Source organism: Mchenga conophoros, linkage group LG5 (genome assembly GCF_057382185.1).
Source record: "Mchenga conophoros isolate Kocher_MC1m ecotype Shallow Benthic linkage group LG5, M_conophoros_male_GT1.1, whole genome shotgun sequence".
NCBI lineage: Eukaryota > Metazoa > Chordata > Actinopteri > Cichliformes > Cichlidae > Mchenga > Mchenga conophoros.
This window is the reverse complement of record NC_140530.1, coordinates 11,411,374-11,429,063: the sequence shown is the minus strand read 5'-3', so window position 1 is coordinate 11,429,063 and position 17,690 is coordinate 11,411,374. Positions and strand designations below refer to the sequence as shown.

The 17,690-nt window shown below is 42.2% G+C and overlaps 1 protein-coding gene and 1 non-coding gene across 2 annotated transcripts; both read left to right on the top strand.

The window, feature by feature from the left end:
- Positions 1–933: 933 nt before the first annotated feature.
- On the top strand, positions 934–15,121 carry LOC146573842 (G protein-coupled receptor 22-like). Its single transcript, XM_085273269.1, has 2 exons — positions 934–1,134; positions 12,121–15,121. Exon 2 carries the CDS (start codon positions 12,232–12,234, stop codon positions 13,762–13,764), a length of 1,533 nt encoding a protein of 510 aa, XP_085129395.1. The 5' UTR covers positions 934–1,134; positions 12,121–12,231; the 3' UTR covers positions 13,765–15,121.
- Positions 15,122–17,407: 2,286 nt separating this feature from the next.
- trnaf-gaa (transfer RNA phenylalanine (anticodon GAA)) lies at positions 17,408–17,480 on the top strand. Its single transcript has one exon. It is a non-coding gene; the product is annotated as a tRNA-Phe (tRNA).
- Positions 17,481–17,690: the final 210 nt, after the last annotated feature.

Genomic DNA, 17,690 nt, shown 5'->3' with positions numbered 1-17,690 from the left:
TCAGAAAACCAGAGCAAAAGATTGAAGGAACGGGAAACAGCTAGCAGCTGCATGGGGTGAGGGGACGGAAGCAAACCATTACAGAGAAAGATGTTTTCAGCTGGCAGCAGAAGTGCCACTTGTGCCATCTTGCTGAGGAAAGGCGGTGGCAAAAGCAGGACCGATTTTAGCCTAAGTGGCTGTCTTGCATAACCTGATGAACTGAGTGCGACTGTGGTCTTGTCGCGCAGCGTTATCTAGAAGATTCCTTTTTGCTTTGACATTATCTACAGAAAATAACTTGGGTTGGTCACTTGATATTCAGTCCATGTCTCTAAATTCATGAACTACTTGCACACATTTGTGTATATACTGCGCGAGTATGAACAATGGCCATTTCTTCCAAATTCTTTGCGGTGAAATGAGGCAAGAGGTACATTTTGTGTCCTGCTGTTCCACAATCATTGTGTCTGGAAACAAGGAGGCACCACTCAAGAGTGTGTGTGTGTTTAAAGTAGCAAAGATTCAATCAATGTTGATGTCTTTGGCTTGTGTTAGCTCTTTCAGGCTGTGGGGCTTGTCTGCAATTTTAGGGTTTTTATGCACAGTAAAAATAACTGGCCATGTGTTGCTTTAATATTAGTTGACCTTGACCAGGTTTGATTGTAAAATTATAGCTGTATTGTAAAATCTGATTCAAGAAAAAAATTGGATCGCCATGCTACCAACGTAAAAAGTGATTCAAACTTTTTTTTTTTTTTTTTTTTTTTTTAAGCAGCTTCTTGCACAAAAACAGGCTCTTATAATCATCTAGATCAGGCTTCAAAGCTGTTCCTCAAATACCACTACAACTATATTTTCAAATATTAGTCATTTAACTTTGTAAGTGGTGTACAGTGTTTGGTCGTGATGATCCCGCCTCCTTCACCCAGTCAGCTGAAGTCCTACAGACGGCAGAGTCCTCTGTGGATCCAGCAGGGGATGAGCTGCAGCCGTCTGTCTGTCCCACTAGGCTGTGTTGCTGTTAGCACTCCCTCCTGGAGCTGCTACCGCTGAGCATGCGCTCGGCTCGTACACACCTCTGGACAGAAGGGACGCTTCTCATCAGCACTCTCATGGTGAAGGAATGGATCGTTGAGCCCAAGGTTCTGAAAGGTAAGAGTGCTAATTGGCAATAAATAAATAATGGATTAAAAAACGAAAAAAACCCCGACATTTCAGTATATAATGCGCAGCGCTTGGCAAGTATTTGGCATGCACGTCACCACTGTCCATTATTAAAAGTTACTAATTAAAGGTCTGATTAGTATGGATGGATTTCACATATTAAACCACCTGCTTAAGTTTTGAAAATGCTTAAGTTTAACTTTTACGCAGCGTATGTTAAACGCAAATTTAGAACCTGATGTTTATGAACTATTATGACTGCACGTAGCGCCGATTGCATCTAACTTAATGTGTTGATTGGGCTATATGCAGCTTTGTATGCAGGGTTCGTGTGATTAAAAATGTTGTTGCGCATCGCTCCGCGCGCTTTTTGGCACAAAGTGCTTCACGAAATATCGATTTAGCAGAGGAATCTGGGTTTTATTAGAACCTCCGGCTGTGTGTGGGAGTGGGTGCTTGACACAGTTACGGTCTCCGAAGCTCTGTGTTTTCTCCCACGCTCCTGAGGGAGTCATCAACGCGGTCCGCTGGAAACATTTCACCGCGCGCATCAAAGTGAGGCTGTCTGTTTGGATTGTGTGTATGCCTGCGATGCTTAACAGTTTGTATTTTGCTGTGTGCTCCAACGGCCTTGGGGACATGCACAAGTCGTAATCTCACAGCCCGCCAGCCTACAGTTATTACTGACCATACCTACTTCACCTTTTTTATTCATGAGGGTAAGTTACCACAAAATCCATATTTTGGCCTCATATGCACCACTTTAAAACTTAAAGTTAAGATAGACTTCTCCCTGCACTTTATTTTGGTTAAGTATCAGCAATTTAAAACATTTTAGGGAAAGAAATGTCTTCTTTTCCCCTGTGATTAAACGTCTGAAAAAGATGTGATTGCAAGTCTGCATTTCAAAAATACTTTTAGATTGAATGAACAGTCAAGAAAACAATCTGAAAATTGATGATGGAAAAAGGAAAAAACTATTAGCTGCAGTTAGTGGTCCAGATGTATTTATTTTCAGAGGCACAGAAGACAAACAATTTAAATTTGCTCTGGGCGGAGTCAGACTTGCTGTCTGCCATTATAAAGTCAAATAAATAACTTGATACTCGTGCAATCTGCGGGCTGCGTCATGCAGCTTCTGTCTCAGCGGTTAATCGTGAGCAACACTTTGTCAAAGAACAAAAACAAGAAAAAAAAAAGATGTGCAGAGGACAAAGGACGACTTTGAAAATGAAACTAGACGCAGCAGGCGAGATGAGGAGTAACAGAGAAAGGAGGGCGGCTGGTGACAACAGTGTGGAGGTGGAGGAAAGTAAAGAGAGAAAAAGGGAGAAGTCTGATGAAAGTGTTTGGTCCGAGCTGTGTCTCCACCATACGGTCCCCGTGTTCTGCTGTGAACGGCTTTGATTGTGAACATGAAGGAGAGAAAGCAAAATCCCGCCTGACACATGAAGGCAGAAAGTGTGTGTGTGCGTGTGTGCCTGTCTGTCTATGTTGCCATCTCACTAAACGGATAAACTGTCTTCTAACTGGCTCTTTTGCCAAGTTAAATAACCTTATGAGCGTTCACCAAGAAGCTATTTCTCTCATATCTCTCATTCACAACACACATCTTCTCTCCTCACCTGTTCTGCCTCTTCCCTCAGCTTAGGTTTTCTATGGCTGGCTATTTCAGGTCCATATTTTGGCACTGCAATGAATTATTCAGGTAACAGGACAACATAAAGGCTCTCAGTAGGATGCTTTGCTCAAACCTGAATTACCCCTCTGCCATCTGGGAAGTCTGCCTGAATAATGGATTTGTTTCCCCAATACCAAGTTGTTTGATGGTCTGTAACTGAAATGGCAATAGGTGCACTCACAGTGTGTGTGCAAGTTAACTCCTCCAATCTTCCCAGCCATCATTTAAAGACATGAATGCATTAAAGATTACTCTTAGAAAAAAAAAGTCTGGAATTGCTTGATTATACTCCCCATATCTCTTTTGAAGCATTCTCTGGAGTCTACATATTTCATGCCTTCCTGATTGCTTTTTTTTTCTATTTTTTTTTTTCAGCTTCATTATGAAATGAATGGAAATATTTATGACATCAGGAAAGCTATAATCTACCATAGAAAAAAATGGATGCAACTTAAACAGCGGTCATAAATTAAAGATTGTAAAAAGCCCAGACAATCGATCAATAAAGCAATCAAACGGACGCAGACCATTTACTTTGCCCCTCGGTGCTTGAAAACTGTGGTGAGACACTACAGTACTTACAATATTATGTTGTAAAGGGTTTCTTTATGCACAGTGTAATTTGTTTGGTTCCCTTTTGTTTGTTTTGTATCCTGTTCAAGTGCACGCAAGTATAAATCAGCTAGTTTTGATTCCTACAGTTTAAATTAATTTTGACACCAACTTGAATTTTCATGTCATTTCATTTTTAAGTCACCAGGAAAAAGAAATGCCACATTTATCAAAGTCTGACGGGTCTCTAACGAACACAAGCGGATGCTCAGATAGTGACCCCCAAGATTAGCAGTTAATTTGTAGGCGGAGTCATGGTCAAATATCATTCAGTGGAATGGCGATTAGCTGTGTTTTTAATCAAAATAATAGGGATCTGTCAAAAGTCAGATCTCCACAACTCACGAGGAAGTGAATAACGGTACGAACAAATGCAAGATGCTGATGATCGTCGGGCTGGAGACACATCTCTGAAGCTTCTGGACTCCATCAATCCACCGACAGACAAATGAAGGAAACTGAAGACCTTGTTACCCTCCACAGGAGTGATCAGCCAACAGAGATCACTTCAGGAGCGGGACATTTAATAGTTGCGGAGATCTAATCAATGAAAGGTCTCTCTCACATTGACTAACGTTCAGGTTTATGAGTCCACCATGAGTCCACCACTGCCTGCAACTGTGGAGCTTTGCTCCACAGTTGCAGGCAGAAAAGCCGAAAGGATCAACGTTCCAGCTGAACATGATCCAATCTGTGAAACATGGTGGTGATGGTATCATGGTTTGGTCATACTTCGATGGCTCTGCACGAGGCTCACAGGCACTATTAGAGCAATGAGTTTTGAACCGTGCTCTCGAATTCTAAAATACACAAACGACATGAACTGAAATATTTAAGAGAGAGTACGCGTGCAGCAAGACAGCGATGCAAAACATACAGGTTGCTGTGCAAAGAACGGACAAAGAAGAATAAAGATGATGTTTTGTGGTGGCTAAGAAAAAGTCCTGATCTTAATCCTGAAGAAATGTTGTGGAAAGACAAAAACATCAGAGGATGTTTTAGGTCATATTAGTAAAGGTGTATTGATGATTCCTCGCAAAGCATTTTTCTTGCTGATGCTTCCTCCCATTCCACTGTAACCATTGTTGTGATGTATGTGATGCAGAAAAAGTGGATCTAGAGTAGGAATGGTTTTGTAAAATGAACTCGTAGAATTTGTATTGTGCAGTGTCCATGCTGTCATATCTACACGTGAGGGATGATGGAGATGTACAGAACAACTCAAACTTAACTAAAAACTAAAACATTTTAGTGACCAACATAAAATAAAAACTAGACTTTTGAAAATCAGCCGTGGTAGGGCGGTGTTTAATTGTGTTTTTCACGTCACAACCATATCAAACTAGCATTTGCATTGAAGCTTATTGTTTACCTTTAGAAAATTCCTGTGCACTTGATAATAATATGCATGATCTTTGCATGAAGTTGGAACATGGAAACCGTAATTTAATCTAAGTTTAAGGACAGATTCACTCAAGGATCTAGACTTCAGTCTGGATTTATTATCGTTTCATCTGCTGGCACACAAATAATGCCAAACATTTGCAGCACTGTGAGACAGTCTGAACTTTCATCTTCAATTCTTTCACCTTTTTCTCCAAGACCACTTACTGTCAGCTCAGCAGGCATCCTGTTGTAAAAGTGTGTTTGTGTGTGTGTGTGTGTGTGTGTTACTCCGGCAATGTGTTGTGCTCCTATGTGTCATTTTGTCTCTGTCTTCGCGTGGTGACTAGAGAGAGAGCTTGATGTCTCAACAGGAGTCTACATGGTACACTCTCACTCACTCACTCACTCACACACACACACACACACACACACACACACACACACACTGTGCTGCTGGGTGTTTATTACACCGACTGAACGTATATGTTCTGTGTTCTCATGCTAGCTTCAGCCTTTTTGTGTTGTTCTTCACCCCCTCACTGCAGACTTCAGTGCTGTCATCCCTGCTCTTCTTCTTCTGCGCTGCTTTGTCCTTTGTAATGTCTTGTGAGAATCAGAGCTCCTTCAGCTTGTTGGTGGCATTCTTGTGATTAAGCTGCCTTTTTATCTTTTTTTTTTTTTTTTTTTTTTGTACAAAATTTTGAATGATCAGATTCCCAGAAACTAGATTTTATGATTTTTTCCCAATGCAGTGATTGCAAAACATAAATGTAACATGATTACATTCACGCTGCACATACTGATCACATTATCTTTTTATTTTAATGCGACTTTTTCTGTCCTGCTGCCACACTGACTCACTCAACAGCAGCACAGGCAGAAACTTTATTCTCTCCTCGTGCCTTTCTTTGTTGGAATTTCTAATCTGATTAGATTTCCAGGTATCTTGCATAACTTTATATTTTAGTGGAGGAAAAACACTTTTTTTTTGAGCTAGAAGCTGAGTAAAAGTTTTTAAGATGTAGAGCAGCGAACACATCAACCCCTAATGTTGGAGATTGTGTACAACATTGTGTATGTTGAGATTCTCCTTAATTTTAGTGTGTGGTTTTAACCACCAATTAGGAACACATGCATCGGGTAGCATGCGCTTTGGTTAGTGTTTAAACTAAAGAAATAGCTTGCACCTGAGGACAGCAGCTACAGTCTTCATCCTAAGGAGCATGTGCATGAGCCCAATCTCGCAGAAACATGTGAAACACGTGAGCTCTTAGAAACACATTACATTGTGAAATGTCATCTCTGTGGTGCATGCATAAATCCCTCAGAGGGGACGTTGCATGAACCTCAGGGTAGCACAAATCAAACCAAGCAATGTCAACCAGTGTCCTCGGGTTTAACTCTCGTTTAACTTGATGGACTGTTTACAGGAAACGATCATGGTTGCAATTGCATAAAATAGCACATGTAAATTCTCTAACCCTTCATGGCAGGGCTCATCATGCTGTCACAATAAGAGCTGACTTACTGTGGCTCCACATACGTGTGAAAGGAATGAAGAAAAATCCAAGATCTAATTTTAATTTCTTCTAACCTCCCCTTCAAGGCCATCTTTCTGTGTGTCTCTAGGCTGCTTTCAGTTCTGCTGCTATTTTTAGATTTTTCCCTTTGAGTTTTTCTCTTTCAGTACATCCATGCTTATCATCCAGTGGTGTTTACGTCTGCTTAGGCTGCCACTGGGGCCATAAGAGTAGTGTATTCAGTGCCACTAACCTTCTTATGTATTCATAAAAACATCATTTTCCACAGCATTCCCCCCCCCCCCCCTTTTTTTTTTAAAGCATAAAGTTCCAGTGCATTTCCCATTCATGTATGTTTCTTCCTCCGTTCTCACTAGCCGTGTCACTTTGAAAACCTGTTACATCAGCTTGTCTCAGAGGAAAAGCAAGATTAACTTTCATCTTTTTAATCTTTGTCCTGCTGCTTCTGGGAATTGCTGATGTGCCTAGCTGTTTAATTATACATGCCATATAGTGTCTTTCACACACTGTCTGGTTTCCCCACACCAGAGGGGAAGAGGTTGCAAGGCATCGCTTAGATCTGTGTGGAAAGCATTAGCTCTGAACGTGCTGCATGGCTTTGCAAATTCACCTGCCCGCTGAGGCTTTGATGCACTGTTAGAAATATATTCATTATACTGACAGATTATTGTCTGATGATTAGAGGATTTGTGCTTAAAATCTGTCCATTTCCTACATTTCTCAAAATGACTTCACACAAACAGAAAAAACACAGCAATCTCTTTTTTTTTTTTTTTTAAATTGCATTTTGGAAAAACTATTTATTTTCAAAATAAAACAATAATGACAAAATCAGAAAAAAGATATATCAGTCAGATTGCTATCCCCCCTGTGTTTGGAGCTTTTGTCTATTGTTTGTATGGTTATGTTGAAGGCTTCTGTTAAAATAACATAAAGAAAATATTAAACAAAGTTAATATCTCTAACAAACCTAATAAATCAGCTATTTAGTTTCTAAATAAGCACAAAAGTTGTGAATTCCAAATCTGGGCCATAAACAACATCACAAAGGACACAATCAGCACCACAAACCAGTCACATAAAAAAAAAACAAAAAAAAAACAAAAAACTATTTTAATATAAATGACATCAAACACAAGAGATGCTCCTTCAAATTAAATAAATAATTATATAAATATAATATTTTATGCTTCAAGATCCAAATGTGATATAAAGTATCGTGAAGAGTCAAATGAAAATATTTATATTGTATGTGGTCATGACCTGAAATAAGGACTACAATATTCAGTTGGACTAAGGCTTTTATTGTGAAAGTTTTGAAAAATGTTTATTTTGAGTTTAAAAAAAAACAACAAAACAAAAAAGTTGGCTGTGTTGCATCACTTTCTCCTTGGGAGCCAAACCACTCATTCTTATCTGATATCTACCTGGTCAGCTATTTAGCAGTTAGATTTTTGATTTCATGTAGTAAATGTTTTCATTGGGTGAGAAGTCTGGGGTGCGGGTTGGCCTGATGAGATGCTTTTATTGTGGAGCAGAGCTGCTGTAATATGTACAGAATGTTAATTTTACTGTAAGTCTGCAGATTCTGAGGTTTGTAACATTTTAATTTCTTTCGTAATTTGGCACCGTTTAGAGAAACTGTATCTGACCTTGCTGGGACACCTGGATCCTCCAGACCAGCAAATTGCCCAAACATCTGCTTTTATAAAGGTGCTCACACTTACTGATGATCAGTTAATTGAGTACATCTGATTAGTTACCGTTTTAAGTCCTATGAAAGCAGTTCTGGCGTCCAGGATTTTGGAAACTGAATCTAACACCATGTATTTTAGGGCATCATTTTTTACAAATACTTAGGAATATTTAAGTAGCCTTCATTTGAATTTTTGCCAAGAGTTTGACAGGAAGATAACCGCGCCCAGGTAACCAATCAGTACCCAGGAAGAAACTGCTTTCCAGGCTCTAACTGCAGGAAGTAAAATTCAGCTCACCACATTATAGTCTTTTTTATTTTACCTGTACAGAAACAAAGTGTCAGGACATAGTAGCTTACTTAACAAACTTTCAACATTCCCTGAGGAAGAATGGGAAGTTACTGTGCCTCTTCTGGCCAAAAAATTGCTAACTCTGAAACTGCCGTCCTTGCCTTGGGTTTTCCGTGCCTGCACATGGGGTGATGGAAATGTCCCATAACATGACATCATTTTAAAAATATAAACTACAACAGATTGAAATACCAGTCATCTTTTCACTGGAATAGCCTTGGCTCAATTTACAACTTCAGAGAACACACAGAGCACAATGTCACAGTTCTCAGCACTACCTGTAGAGCTCAGCTGAAAATGTGTCACTGCGATCAAGCTGAACCTCATTACCCTGTCCCAGGTTTGAAGGGAAAAGGTGTTGCCGAGGTAGCCCAGCCACTTATCAAATCTAGCACCTCGATGTGGGCTTTTCCTGGCTCTCAGCGCGCCGGGGCCTGAGTGAGAATACTGCCTTATTATTATATTGTTGCAGAGCCAGAAAATGGACACACACACACATTCACAGTTACCTGGAGAACTCCCTGGTGTGCAAGTTAATTAGCAAAGCATCTTAAGAAATGCACCTGGTTTCACACTTGCTTTCCTCTAACAACGGGACAGTGACAAAGCGGCAGTGCTGGTTTCTGAATTCAAGCAACGAACGCCAAATTTGACTCGCTCATTCTCATTCTGATTGGCATTTTTCAAAGAGGAAGCAAATTATTAATAAGCAGCTTGTGAATGCAGACCAGTGTGAAACCGCGCGTTGTTCTCCAGGGTCAGACATGAGTCACTTTGGTTCAAGCAGGAGGGGCACACTGATTGATTTTTCACCTGTCTGCATCACACAAATGCCCTTTGAAACTGAGCCTTTTAACATATAGATGATGAATCATATTTAACTATAAAACATACCTTTACAAAAAGAAAAAAGAGCAAAGTTTGAAAAGAAAAAAACAACAGAGCCACAGTTCTCTTAAAGCAGAACACTATGAAGCCTGTGATAACAGTCCCCACAGAAAAGCCTTTCAAGCAGGTTGATTTTCTGCTGTAATTTTACGCTCTGTAATATCTACACCTTTCCTGTGCTGAGCGTCTAACCCGTGCAGTCATCACGCAGCTTTTCACTCAGGCAATCATGAGTGGAGTCTTTGGGGACTGAAGCAGTCTTTTGGGGACTGGATGCAACCAGGAAACCAGCCGCAGTTAGAGGAAGGCTGATGTAAGACTGCCACCTCTGCTCCCTGGGACATCTTGTTTACCGCTGCGTCTGGTTCACCCTTCTTTTCTACTTCCTTCCCTCACTCAGGCGATTGCTGTAATCTGTCTCTCAGTGCACGCACATTTTAAAGGTATGAATTCATTTAAATGGATTCATACCTTCTCCATCCAATCCCTTGCTACAATCAGACAGTCTGTGGACGATCAGGCCAGCTGGAAACCTCCAATCCGAGTCCAGCAAAGTTGCTGCGAGAGTCTGCGCTCTTGCACACCATCAGCTCTTCACTCAGTTTTTGTTGTTTATTTTTTTCCCCACCAAACCCATGTTTTGTTTTTTTTCCCCAGTGGCCCCTCTTTAATTTCTCCTTAAATCCCCATGAAGAACAGACAAGAGACAAATCAAAGGAAAAACCCGAACCCTTGACCCCAACAGTTTCATCCTTTTTATCTGTCGCTGCGTCCTCGAGGGAAACTTTTACAGTTGAAAGTTGATGCAGGAATCTGCATCCTTTCTGGCTTAGTCAGTGCTGCCATAACTTAGATTTCGTAGAATTTGCTTATATGAATTAAAATAGTTTAATCACAATCTCGAAATCTCGTGGGACTTTGATTTCCTTCCACACTGAGTTGTTTGTATTGCCAAGGGAAAAAAGGGGACGCACGAAAGTCAGCAGAGTCATTGTGACATGGATTATAAGACACGTTATTCAAAACATCTGTAGCACAAGGCTTTTACCGCTGCTGGCACTGTTGGCTCAAAGCTGAGCAGGAAGCCCCATCACGACACTTATTCGGTCTCCTCTGTCTGTTCCGCAGGAATGCGGCGCGTTTCAAGCTCTCCGATTTGTAGCTGAGAGCTGTTCTAACTACTACTACTCTACTGCTCAGTGTCCCGCACTTCAGCGTACCTGTGCCCTCATTAATGTAGTTCCTTGTAGCGAGGTTTCCGTGGTAACGGAGGTGAGGAGAAAATGAGTCTATCACTCAGCTGAATGCCTTGTTACCAGAGCGGAGGTTGATATTTCAGGCTCGACTTGTTGTGCTGGAGTCAGTTTCCTGTGCTCTCGACTCGGAGGCCAGTCACGAAATGTTTTGAGCACCTGATGCCAAGATATTCATTCAGATAGCAATTTAGAGACATATGAAGCCGTGATTTCACTTGTTCGGTTGATTTCCCGCAGGTGCAATTAGTTTCCGCTCCCCCTCCACAATCAATGATGAGCGGCTGTGTTTTACACACTGACTTTAATCTTGTAGCTGTCGATGTAACAATGACATACTGCTGGTGTTTATCAGTAAGGATAGGCTGTGTCTGTGGGCTGAGGTTAGTTAACTCTTTAATATTGTGCGCTGGAAAACTCATTTTTAGTTAGGTGAAGTAAAAACTGTTCTTTAGAAAAAAGGGAAACACAAATAGTTTCTTTAGTTTTAGTCCTTATCAGTATGATCAAAATCATCCCAGAAGAAATTCTTACTCCTTGTCTAACATTTTTGCAATGCATCAGGGCAATTATTTGAGCTGTCATTTTAGTGTTTATCCACATCGATAGGATCACCTGTCAAATCTCATATAACAGGCTTAAAAAGTCCCAAGAACAAGGTTTTAAAAGCGTTATATAAGTCGATTTCCTTGTCATCGTTCGGACTCACGTTGTTCTATCACTACAGTCATGAACATTAGGCACATAATAAATTTAGGGTATTTAGGAAAGGCAGCTCTACCCGCCTTTGCCCTGGCCCTAAAATGAGCAGTATCTGTTTTAAAAAGTGATCACATTAAAGGTCTGACTTATGATTGGTTATGTCTGGAGTATTTTACAGTCATTCCTTTGGTTTTTTTTTTTTACAGTACTTTAAGGGAAGTAGTCTAACTCTTCAAATTACACTCTGATGTTGGCATCGATGCTATGTGCATGTCTGTATGTATGCTTGTCAGCTGGCAAAGGCTTACCAACACTTTCCAATAAATATGCCCCTTCGGTGCCGGAGCTATTTTAAATGCATTATGCGGTCTGTTACAGCTGGCAGAGAAAAGATCATAACCAATTTTGTGTAACCTGCTGAGTGTGTTGTATTTACTGATCCACTGAGAGTAGTTGATTTCTTGCAGGTCTAATTATTTAGCTCCATTCAATTTGGGCCATTCCCCAGAGCTCCAGTACACATTAGTGATGGCCTATTGCGACGGCCTGCTGTTCTGGCAGCTTGTGTTCACGTCTCAAGCTGTGGCTGAGTCAGAATGGTAATACTGATAGGAGACAGAATGAAGGATGGATTGATGCATAATGCAGCACCTGCTCAATCTGCAGATGCTGGAGTTAATGCGTGCAAATGTGTTAGACAGACAGACAGAATTCTTTTGGCAAACATGGATAAGTTATGATCTCTGTTTTTATCCAAAGTTATGTTGGGATCTCTGTCATGCTGTGAGAGAGAATAATGTGTTTTGATTTTCTCCTGCACAGTTCATCTCTCATCTGTCTGCGTTGTGTTCCCTTCTCCGCAGCGCTGTCACAGAGCTGTTATTCATCCCTGCATCATGGAGGATCGGCCAGGTGCATCATGGGAGCTCATCAGCAGTGTGACAGATACAATATATGAAGACTGAGAGGTCGTCATGGAGATCGGCAGCTACACGTCAGGCCCGGCCACTACTGATGGGGTTCGGACAGCCGCTGGGCTGGAGGGACTCGGAGTCCTTCAGGAGCGAGGAGGAGGCGGCTCTTTCAGCACCCCTGCGTCCTGGTACCCTCCGTACTCGCTGGGCTTCCAGGTGTCACTCACCGCCTTCCTCATGCTGGAGCTGGTGTTGGGATTCAGCAGCAACCTGACTGTGCTGGTGCTCTATTGCTCCCAATCCAATTTAGTGGACTCTGTGAGCAACATGGTGACCGTCAACCTCCACGTGCTGGATGTGGCGGTGTGCGTGCTGTGTGTGCCCCTCACTCTGGTTGTTGTTCTTCTGCCTCCGGGACCCAACCTGGCCTTGGTGTGCTGCTTCCACGAGGCCTGTGTCACCTTTGCCAGCATCGCCACAGCCATCAACATCCTGGTTATCAGCTTGGACCGATACGACATCTCGGTACGACCGGCCAACAGGCTGCTGACGACACACAGGGCGGCGTTGCTGCTGATCGCCGTCTGGATCACCTCGCTCGCTGTGTTTTTTATCCCATTCTTGGAGTTGCAGTGGTCCACTGAAGAAGAAGCAGGGGAGACGGAGAAATCCTTGCCTTTGTCCTCGTATGACATTAGTTCCACTGTGGCGCCAGCATGGCGTAACCGGACCGTCCTATGTGTTGGTGGTCAGGGCTTTCACACCGGCCCCGGTAGGTATTACCATCTTATCCTCCAAGTGCCCATCTTCTTCACCACGGTGGCAGTCATGTTGTTTACCTACTCCAGAATATTGAGGGCTTTAAACATCCGCATTGGTTCCCACATGAAAAAGGGCCAGCGGTTCAGGGGCCCCTCCTGCAGAGGGCGCCACAAGAGGCAAAAAAAGGAGAAGCCGGGGCTAACGACTGATGGTGGGGAGTTAGGAGGAGAACAATGCACGACAGATAATACCAAACAGCTCAACCACCCTCCCCTCATCCCATCCCCAACCCCGACAGCTACCTCTCCCCATGCCGTGTCATCCTCTGCTCCGCTCGTCAGCTCTGACATGGGCGCTGCCACCCCCATGCCAGCCACAGTGGGCGTTCAGGCTTCCGTGTCGGCCATCATCGCCCTGCGGCGGGCAGTGAGACGACATCGAGATCGCCGAGAGCGTCAGAGACGTGTCTTTAAGATGTCCCTCATCATCATTTCGACCTTTCTGGGCTGCTGGGCTCCCCTCTCAGTGACCAACGTCCTAATCCTGGGCATCGGCCCCAGCGACGTCCTCGTCAGCCTACGCCTCTGGTTCCTCGCTCTGGCTTACGGAACCACCGTCTCCCACCCGCTGCTGTACGCTTTCACCCGACAGAAACTGCGCCGTGCCCTTCGCGCCAAGGTTAAAAAGAGGGTGGTGTCCCTGCTCCAGGTAGACCCTTCACCAGGTGGGACTGTCATACACAACTCCTGGGTGGACAACCGAAAGACCAGCAGGCAGGTGCGTCTAGAAGCGAGCGAAGGTACCGAACGCTGCCTGGGAGAAGCCCTGTGAGACTGAAACATGCAGGTCAGGCTCCATAATGAAGCTCGTCGGTGCGAGAAGCCGGTGTGAGAAATGTGCAAATCACATTTACACCTTGGGGAGACCTTTAAATGTAACCACCAGCAGCAAGCTCCTGCTACACTCTCCCCTCATCGCAGGCTGCAGTGGAAGCAGGGTGTCACAATCACTGTGGCACTCACAGCCTCTGCAGAGAATCATTCAACACACACTGTACATAGTTTGCACTCTGTGAATCACTGAAGTCTATTTACATATGGAGCTGAATAATAGAGCATCCTCATAGTGGTGCTTACATAACCACTCCAAAGAATGTGTTTAGCCAGCAGAAGATATGATCTGCCTTCTCCCACTTAAAGCCTCCAAGGCACTTCAAACACATAAATTCTTTGAATGTATTTAATATTATCTCTGCCTTAAACGTTCCGCTAAATGGTATACTGTGCATTCGGAACAAAAAAAGGGAGCATGTCAGATATTTAAATGAAAGGCTCAGTGACAGCTGATAAACTTTTAACTTTTCAGGGTCTGCCTGGGGAGAGACGATAAAGAACAAGTCAGAGGACAGTTAAAAGTGTAAATTAGTAAATCAAGTTTTGCTTTAGTGTGAGTTTATCGTGTGCTAAGATATTAAAGCGCTTGCATAAGATTTCGCAACACTTCTTTTGCCCCCAGTTTATAGCAAATGGTGTAATATATTATTTGGTATTGCAGTCTAGCTGTCTCCCCCTGTTTCCACTTGTTATGCTAAACTAAGTTAACTGGCCGCTGGCTGTAGATTCGCGTTCACTGTTAGCATGAGAAATCTTCTCATGTGACTCGTGATGGGAAAGAAAAGACACAATCATCATTCACAGATACTGTGTTTATTCCAGGTCTATAGTCTTAGACTGCATTTTAGATGTAAAGCTGCTTAGAAGAAAATTCATGTAAATGATGTAAATACTGCCCACATGATGAAACGGAAGTGTGTGGTTATAAAACGACTTTCCTAGAGCAGAGCAGTGATCCAGCTGCCTCGTCCCTGTGTCGTTGCACCCAGACATGCGGTCCCACAGGTCAGCTCCTCCCAGAGGAGTATAACGGTCACCACAGCTGGGCCCTGACAGCTTCCTGGCGTTATAAAGAGTAGTGTTGACTTTACCTGCTTGTGTTCACTGCTCTAACATTGTACTCACGCTATTGTTCATTGCAGCGGCCGTGTGATTTATCACACTAATAATGCATTAGTGAATGTTAACAAGTGAAAATATATAATATATGTACACCAAGAATATCTTTAGAAGTTTTCTCCACAGTGTTTTGATGTGAATGTGTCACAAAACAGTGAATTAAAAGAATGAATTGAGTTTTTCTTTCGCGTGTGTGCTGTGTTGCAAGTTTGTTTAAATTTCCAGCTGGGGGTCAGAGCTACTCAGACTTCGTCCAAGATAAAAAAACAAAAAAAACAACAGGTTTTACATTTCTTCACTAGGTTTTTTTAAGCCTCCTACAAGAGGAATAACATGAGGACAACGTGCAGCTCCGTACATATAGCCTATATAATCACTCAGGGCTATGCTGCAAAAGAACATAATGTCCCCACAGACTCTCGCTCACACATCAAGGAATCTCTGTATGTCCATCTGGTGAAATCGCACATAAGAGCATACAGCGACGTCTGAACAGAACATAACTGCATCCAACCGCTCTCGAACTCCTCAAATGAACTTCATCAGCAAGTATGATCAACACAAAGATGTGATGCGCACAGAGACTCCTCCATTTGTTGGTGAGACCAATAGTCGCTTTAACATTTGCTTTGTGTGGTCTCTGTGTTGAACAAACGGTACATTGTGTTTGTGGATGTGTTCATTTATCACCATCAGATGCAGCCAATAATGAGTGGGTAGTGCCATTTACATGTGATAATTTTAGTATTGTCTTTCCACTGGTTGGCGTGCTAAACTCAAACCTCGGCGCTGTAGGCTTTTTTATGTGAAGATGTGCTATTTCAGTCTGTGCATTCATGTTCAGTAAAAGTGCCCTCTGTAGGAATGCAGGCACCTATACCTGGCAGTAATCATCACATGCCCCTCCCACTGAGCTCTCCTGTGGCTCATGGCGGCGTAGCGGCTCAAAAGCTGCCTGCATGTTTGAAAACGTGGCGTGGGCTTCGTGTTGCGTGGGAGGGAGGCGCTACAGACCTCGGCAATATAGGGGAAAAAAAGAAGGTCATCCATGTGGGATGAAGCCTGCAAGGTAAAGTAGGCTAATTCAGCAGCACTTAAACCTCGAAAGAACAATTAGGCCACTGCAAATACCAGTGACATAATTTTGGTTAAAATTAAATGACATATAAATAAATCATTTTTAATTTATTTTTTTGTAAATGGAAAAAACCTTTTTACACTAATGGGGAGTGTAACATTTACACTGAAACTCAAGGGTTATTATCTAACATTGCACAGCGGAGTATGGATATGATAAAGTGCCCTTTTCTATCCTAGGTGCTGTTTTGGGGTTAAAGGTTAAAGCTAATTTAGTTGGACAGACATCAGGAATAAATGGTCAGGAGTGGCTACCCTAAAAGGTACCTTGTTTTTTTACTTTTTAAATTAACCATCCATTTCTCTTGGCCCACAGCGTGGCAACCAATTTCTATAAATCATGTGAGGACTAAGAAATGTAGAGGACGGAGTGTTGAATTGTAAGGATATCTGTGCAGATACACTTTTATGGAAAAAGCCAGCATTCTTTCTGGCACACAGTGATGTGATCACAAGCTACAGTGAAGGAGTGCATGTAATGTGAACCAGTAGAAACTGGTTTTATGTGGAATTTTTGGAGCTGATGGCTCTAAGCATCTAAAGTCCATGTCTCACTTCAGCAGAGGCATGTTTCAGCTCAGTGTTTGCAGCTTTTATGTCTAAAGCTAGTTCTCATTAGAGAATAACAAACATATGGGAATACAGGAAAATGGTTCAGGCGGTGTGTAACCTAAAAAAACTGAAAAATGTAGTAGGTTTGTGTAAAGAGGAAGACGCATGATATTGTAAAACTGGGATCAATTTAAGCTTATATTATATTGTATTGTGTATTGGCCTATATACTACTAGCCATCCACTGAATGACACACTGTATGTGACTGCATGCCATTATACGCTAATTTAGGCTGATCTTTCAGTGTATCGTAAATAAGATGTTATTGGTAATAGCTAATGGATGCAGGAAAAGGAAAGAATAGCGTTCAAATCTTGTCCAGAGGGCTTGTGGCACTTAATGTCCTGTGATAGAGCGCCCTCTGGTGGGGAAGTTGAAAATTGCAGACGTAGATATTTCATGACCGAGTTTGTGGAGCCTCAAACTATACATTTGAAAGCACAGGCTACGTGAGATATGAAAGTGGAATATGCAGTCCTCTAATGAAATTAGATTTATTATTGTTTTTTAATCGACATAAACTGAAATGCTCATATTACTCAGTTAATTCATTTATGTGGTTTTAAACGGACATGTGCAAACTACTATTAAATGAAACGCGCTCTATATGTATACATTACAGTTTGCAGCTTGTAGTCATCACTACAACCGAAATATAGCGAAACATGTCCATTTTGTTATAACCGGTAGATGGCGGCGTATATTCACGCCAGCCGAAATAGCTCAGTTGGGAGAGCGTTAGACTGAAGATCTAAAGGTCCCTGGTTCGATCCCGGGTTTCGGCAAGCGGGCAATGGGCAAATTTTTTAAGTGTTCCAACTCTCTTTATGCATCATTTTTAAGTGCTACTACTTTAATTGTGATTTTAAACTGCATCTGCATTTAAGGAATTGATAAAGAAGTATGTCTAATGTACTGCCAACTACTAGGCCACAAAGGAGTAGCATTTGGTTCAATAGGTTTCTGAAATGTCTGGCTAAAACACTTGAAAAATT